This window comes from Pararge aegeria, chromosome 9 (assembly GCF_905163445.1).
Source record: "Pararge aegeria chromosome 9, ilParAegt1.1, whole genome shotgun sequence".
Classification (NCBI taxonomy): Eukaryota; Metazoa; Arthropoda; class Insecta; order Lepidoptera; family Nymphalidae; genus Pararge; species Pararge aegeria.
In genome coordinates, this window is record NC_053188.1 from 6,869,819 (window position 1) to 6,877,304 (window position 7,486).

The 7,486-nt window shown below is 36.3% G+C and overlaps 1 protein-coding gene across 1 annotated transcript; it reads left to right on the forward strand.

Annotated features, from left to right (window-relative positions):
* Window positions 1-1,134: 1,134 nt before the first annotated feature.
* LOC120626456 lies at window positions 1,135-6,814 on the forward strand. The gene is made up of 5 exons (XM_039893982.1): window positions 1,135-1,928; window positions 2,289-2,388; window positions 3,456-3,560; window positions 4,371-4,526; window positions 6,761-6,814. The coding sequence occupies exons 1-5, from the start codon at window positions 1,135-1,137 to the stop codon at window positions 6,812-6,814; spliced, it is 1,209 nt and encodes a 402-aa protein (XP_039749916.1).
* The last annotated feature ends 672 nt before the right edge of the window (window positions 6,815-7,486 follow it).

Consider the following 7,486-nt stretch of genomic DNA (forward strand, 5'->3'; position numbering starts at 1 on the left):
TTGTCGGAATCGAACCCTCAGAGTTGGACACAGAAAGCTGCCCACTGCTGCCCAATCGGTCGTCTAAATAATAATAATAATAATATATTAACATACGTAGTAAAAGAAGCTCTAATATTTCCAGAAGGGCCTCTCTAAAAATGGCTACGACACCGTAGAAGATTATATAACATAATATTATATAAGTGTCAGGGACCCTTGGACGGCTACGCTTCCAATTTTAAATGTTGAAAGTACCTACATTAACGTATTAGTTAAAAAATATTTATATTTAGAAAAATTATAACTAGTTTTAATATTTTTTTTATATTATTTCTACTATTACTACCTATGTAACTTATAATTTTTATAAACCTTAATTGCAAATGTCGAAATAAAATATTGGATAGACACGATTTTTTACATAGAATTTAATTGTGAACTTTATACACATTTGATTTTTTTTAATTGTGTCACAAAAGCTGATCTATACTGAAATCCATGCTGAGATCCATGGTGTCCCAAAGGCTAATAATAAAATATTGAAGCAGTACTAGAGATTTCAATTCAAATTTCCAGTCTCTTAGTTCATAAACGTAAGAGTTTCTAAACCGATTTAATTTTCGGTTTATTTGTAAAATATTTCATAGATGTACCTTCCAAATTGCTAGTTAGTGAGAAATCATATCAACCCATTACCGGCCCACTGCATGGAAATTGGCACGGGTCTCATCCCATAATGAGAAGGGGTTAAAGCCGTAGTCCACCACGCTGGCCTAGTGCGTTTTGGTGGACTTCACACACCTTAGAGAATATTATGGAAAACATCAGGAAACCTGCATACATATGCAGGTTTCCTCACGATGTTTTCCTTCACCGTTGAAGCAAGTGATATTTTAATTGCTTAAATGTACATAACTTAGAGATGCCTGCTGAGATTCGAACTCCCCCAATAGTAAAGTCGAAATCCTACTCACTGGGCTATCATTCCATTAAATAGAAGTGGAAGAGTATAAAGTTCACAATTAAATTCTATAAAAGTAGGCACAATGACAATCGCTATCTTTTATTGCTTGCACTCTGAAAAGTTTTTATTTCAATATAGCCAGACAGAAAGAAAGAAAATTACAGAAAACATTTTAATTTGGTTCCAAAATGTCGAGTTCCTTAGTGAAAAAACCGATTGACCTAAACTTTGAAAGCTTGTTCAAACTTATTAATCCTCTTTTAAGGGCGAATCTGTCTCATCCAAAGATTGAGAGGGGTTTCCGGTGGTATATTAAATTCAGCATCATGTACGGCATCTTCCTGTCAGTTTTTATTCTCTTGGTTTACAGCATTATTTTTCAAGATCTAAAGAATGGTGATTCCACTCAAGCTTGCGCTAACGGTATTCTCTGCGTTGTTTACATCGTTGTAACTTTCAACTATTGCATTATGTTTACATATCGAAATGTTCTTGAAGAATTGATTGATAGAATGAACCATGATTACAAACTCGCAAAGAATTTTCCAGAAAAAGAGCAGGATATTGTCCTAAGTTTTGCTCAGAAGGGCCAAGGCATTGCCAAAATTTGGCTTATAGTGGGGATATGCGCATGCGGTTTGTTTATAGTCAAGCAATTTTATCTAACAATTTATTATACAATCACCAGTGAATTTAGATTGATACATCTTTATGACCTTACTTATCCCGACGCTGTGGAGCAAGTTAAATACAATACAGTAGTTTTCTGTATCTTGTACATATATTTTCTTTATTATGATGTCTTCGCAACGATGATGTTCATTGGGTTCTCGCCGCTGGGTTCCATTTTTATGCTTCATGCTTGTGGACAACTGGAGATAGCTAAAGAAAGAATTCTGGAAATTTTTAAGGAATACAAATCCTCAGAGGAGATAAACAAACAACTAAAGGAAGTAGCAACATTTTTGAACACAACGTACAGGTGATGTGTTTTTAGAAACTGTAGACCGTATATTTTATTGATAAGATTTACATATTTGTTATCGAAAGATAACAAATTAGAAATACGGTCAAGAAACGCTTTTGTACGTAAGTTTCGTGGATGTAACTTGGAAAATGACAGACTCTCAATTAAACTTCTATCAACTGCTTTAAAGATAGCATTTTCAAATATCTTTTTTTTTTGTTGTTTCGGTTGTAAGTTGTCTGTTACTCAAATGGGACGAAGGCTTTAAAATATAGCGTGATGCTTCATTTTGGTCGACTTAAGACTGTCATATACGAGTAGAATTCCACAATTCCACAATATATTAACTGTATGTTATCAATGTTCTATTTTCAGGTTCGTGGATAACCTACAGTTTAGTTTTAAAGTATTATATGAACTAACGCTCAAATCTACTATAATCGTTGTACCGATTACACTCTACCAAATACTTGAGGTAGGTATTCTTGTGATTGATTTTCTTGCAAAAACCGACTACTTAGTGGTATTTTCCACTTGTGCTTAATTAAACTGGCATACCAGGGTATACAGGTACGCCCCCTACCATCCTAGACATCATCATCACCTGCCATCCGAAAAGATTACAGAGAAGGGCTAACTTGTTGATTCTCACACAGTCTCAACCGACTCAATCGGCCGGCAGTACGGGCTGCCGCAGTGCTAATCGCGCGCATTTGCATATTACGTCGCACTCTCGCTCTTTTTTTGATTGTTTAATTTTTCAATAAAAGTATTAACCTACCTATTAATAACAATATTTACTTCTTCAAAAAAGCCAAAATTTATTGGGGTGTCTCAATAATGATTTTGTATGCTTTGTGAAAAAGGTGTGTATTTTCATAAGGAATGTGAAATTTTAAAACTCTACGTCGATGTCAATCAGCGCCCTTGCAATTTCAGCCCAGAAACTAGATACATTAATTACAGGAATTACGATACTGATCGAAATATAGTCATGGTACCACTCGATGAATTTGTCGCCAATATCGTAAGGATGGAGCAGTTGTTTTATAATGAATTTAAAAAGGACCATATTAATATTAAAATCGGCTCGTCAATTTACGAACGTCTAAAAGAAGTTCAAGATGCCATGCCAATGCTTCCCTAAAAGTTTTTTTGCAAAAGTTATACGTTAGCATGAGAATTTATTTTAAATTAACGGCTTTAAATTAAACCGTTCAGAACATCTCGAAATCGGAGAAAATATTTTTCAGTGACAAATTTATAATTTTTAAAATTTGTCTTTTCTCTTTAAAACGTCTTTTATTTACACCCCATTTAAGAATTTGTAAAACATTTCATTATTATTATTACGAAATTATTAAACCTAGTGCTGTCATACATAATACGCAAATAATATTTAATTAAAAATAAAAGTGACAACCCCAGGCGTCAACGCAGTAGTAGGTAATTAACTCGCCGATCGGCCTTAGTTAGCCTACGGTTCTGTTTGTACTATGGTGGTAATTTTTTAAGTTTAATTAAATTTAAGTTTTCTTTCAGTCGTTGAAAAAAGGCGAGTTTAGAGTTGAGTTCATAACAATAATTGTTGGTGGAATCACAATGAGCAGCATTCCTTGTTACTACAGCGACGTACTTATGGAATCGGTGTGTATAGAACCGTTGAAAGTCGCTGTAATCTTTTTTTCCGTGGCTTGTAGGTATCTAAGACAAAAGAACTTGAGATATTACTTTGATGTCTAAAATATAACTTGCAGAAAATCGATAGATCTATCGATTTTCTACAAGTTATTTTCTAACCTTCGAAGTTTTTGTGATGCTCACGGTGATCCAACGTTAGCCAATTTGCCAGGTTACTTATTATCAACAAAAAAACAAATTTCATTTATTTCAAGTAGGCCTATATAAGCACTTTTGAAACCTCAAGTCTGTCTGTGTGTAGTGACTGTACCAACGGTTCGGAAGGCAGATTCTACCGAGAAGAAGCCGGCAAGAAACTCAGCAGTTGCTCTTTTCCAATATCAACAATTTACATTTTACATTTTAAAATTCATTTTTCTACCTTGTGAGAGATGAAAACGGAGCCGGACCAACAGCCGGATCATGCCAAACACAAGCGAGCTGTTGTTGATTGGTTTTCGAGGGGACAGCAAAAATATATAAATACTATAAACTACTAATATATCATGATTCACAGAACTAAATTGATATTATTAAAGAGCTAAAAGTATAAAGCTGACCGCAAAATCAGCCAGAGTCCATATGAAAGTTAAACTTGACTGGAAATTTTAGACAACCTCACTCAAGGGTAAACTTGTAGTGAAATAAAAACTAGATACAGTAAGAGTTCAAACTCCTCAGCTATGTTAAGCGCATACTACAAGCCTATTATTTACGCTCACAATTACTGCTATAAAGACAGTGTCCTTTAACGCCGCAAAATTTATATACCTACAGGGGGATAACTTGAGGATGGCAGTTTACACATGCGGTTGGGAGGCACATTGGGAACGCGAATCCCGCATCATGATCCTAATGCTGTTGCTACGCGTGTCCCGACCCGTCGCCATTCGCACAATGTTTCGAGCCGTTTGCCTCGATGCGCTCACTGAAGTAAGTCGTATCGTATTAAGCTTTCAGTACGTAACTATAAGTGGCGTGCATTGTATGTATATAAGAGAAACAAAATCATTGTGCAATGCGAGTTATAAAAATCTTCAGGGAAGGCAATGCTTATAAGGACCCGATCCGTTGCAACCATGGAGTATTAATATAATAGGAGATCTGCACAGTAAACATGGATCAGACTGAACTCGAAATAACAGGCTTCGTGCTGTTAATTACAAATAGCTCAGCGAGTGTTTCTCTAGATAAAAATTGATAAAATTTTACTATATACCTAGTGAAATTTCAAGCTGTGATAACTTTAGCCTTTATTTCAGCATTACCGAGTTCCAACCCCACCTCAAACTTTTGAAAGTTATTTGCGTTTTAAGTAAATACATACAACTTGCTTTAACGGTGAAGGAAAACATCGGGAGGTAACCGGCTATCTGCATGCCTGAGAATTCTCCATAATGTTCTCAAAGGTGTGTGAAGTCTAGCAATCCGCATTCGTTCTGCGCGGTGGACTACGGCCTATCCATCACCATCAAGATCAAAGGCGATTTGGATTATATATAAAATCACGCCACGACCTATTGGGTGATAAACATAGGTTCATCACCCAATAGGTGACGGCTGATAAACATAGGTTCATCACCCAATAGGTGACGGCTGATAAACATAGGTTCATCACCCAATAGGTCGTGATCATTTTTGATGAAGTTCATAGGATCTTCATCAAAAATTATCAACGTTGAGAACACTATGGAGAATTCTGTGTTATGCGGGTTTCCTCCCAATGTTTTTCTTCACTGGTGATGAAGGTGACATTATATTTACGCTTACCAGCCAAACCTCCTTTTTAGACCAGGACGCGTTTGGAACTCTCGTAGCTCTAGTTTTAAGTTTACGAATGTGGTTATCGCCATCATCTCACTACCGTGTAATTCTTATGTACGCATCAAAAGTGCCACCTATGGGCCTTGCCTAGAATAAAGATATTTTAGACTTTGACTTTGACTTCTTATCGACCACAGGGCACGGGTCTCCTCTCACAATGAGAAGGGTTTAAGGCCGTAGTCCACCACGCTGGCCCAGTGCAGATTGGTGGACTCCACGTAACTTTGAGAACATTATATAGAACTCTCAGGCATGCAGGTTTCCTCACGATGTTTTCGTTCAACGTCGAAGCAGGTGATATTTTTCAATACTTAATGTGGTTATTTCAATATATTATAGTCAAATATAGTGTCATATAACGATATTATAGTGTTAGTGTCATTATATTTAATGGCCAAAGTTCTAAGTTATTACTTAAATCTCATATAAAACCATTATGTTAGAGGTTCAAAAGTTTTAGGGAACGAACTAGGTCCTCCTGAAAGAAAAGCCGAAGTCTGATTAACTAGGCTGTCACAGCTAAGGTAGATACGAATTAAACTTTGTGTGGAGAAATTAACTTAGAAGTTGGAAGGAACCGCTAGTTAGTAGATAAAGAGTTTACACAACAATGCCTCGTCAGTAACACAATTATAATAACACCTCCACTGCGAAACGGGGTTTTGAAAGGTCGTGACCTTGTTTAAGCTCAGTGTTGGTCCTAAAATAGTGTTGTTTGCCCGAATACAAAGGGTAGAAACATTGTTCTCATAGTAATATGTACCAAAACTATACAGAATAATTTATTCTAAGAACTAAAAAGATTATAAAAATGGAAATGAATCTACAGTTTCTCTATAAATAGTGGATAATTGCCTGGTTGGTCTAGTGGCTGGCTTCTTTAACTATGGATTACCAGGTCCTGGTTTCGATTCTCGGCTAGGTAGGTGTGGTGCTATTTCCGTTGCAAATTCTCAATAGCTACCAATTTAGAGTTGGACATTTGGTGGTGTCTCAGGGGCACGTTCGGTCTTGGTTTTGTTACTGACTGTGATAAGAATCGTTAAAGCCCACAATCCCTAGTCAGAGCGGAGTGGTGGGTCTATGCTCTAAAATCCCCTCTAATATAACATGTGCGCAGCAGTCAAAGTACGGTCTACAGATATGTGCTTTAGAAGCTTTCTACCATTGATTCAAACAGTAGGTAGGAACTCATAATGATCCTCGTACAAATAAAATCGAATTACCGCCTTAGAAGCTTCATAAAATAACCATAGAGCAATGTAATTTTTTTTTGATGTTGCCTTAAAAGTTTTGTGGATGTTCATTTAATATCATTAAATAATATACCTCCTATATTTCAGGTTTATCATCAGGCGTACGCTATATTCAATGTGTTAAATGCAGCTTGGAATTGAGCCAAGCAGCCCATTAACCCCCCCTTAATGGTAATTTTTCCCGCACATGTTATAAAATAACGTATCTACGCGCCTTAATCATGTATTCACGCTATTAAATATTAAATAGCTTCTCTAGTTTAACACCTTGGTAAGTAAGTCTACATAAGCCTATAGACTTCATTGAATAAAAGTTTTTTTTAAATTTATATTGCTTCGGTAGACCAAGCTTACTCGTAACTATTTTTTGCAAGAAATTAATTATAAGATTACATATTATGTAAATTGTTAAGGACGTATATGAGTTTTATTCCACCATACCCTATCCTGGTACAATTTTTCACAATACCTTTTATCCTAGTGATCGTTTGGTTCGTTTAGTTATCAGGGTTTTCTGTCAATAGGTTATCAGAACCAACTCGGACTTAGGAAAATGGCCTCGGAGAGCACTTTAAGCCGTCCGTCATAACTACTACCACTGACATTTATAATCATCTATTATATAGCCTATATGAGTCCACCGCAGGACTAAAGGCTTTCAAGGGGAGGGTTGGGTAGACGGGTTGATGATTGCAGTAGTAGCACAGAGGACGTTCTTTGATCTATTAGTCGCCTCGTACGACACCCGTGAGTAGATGTATATGCTCAGCCGTCAGTCACCACGCAGTAATCGACTTAATTCAGAAGATTACA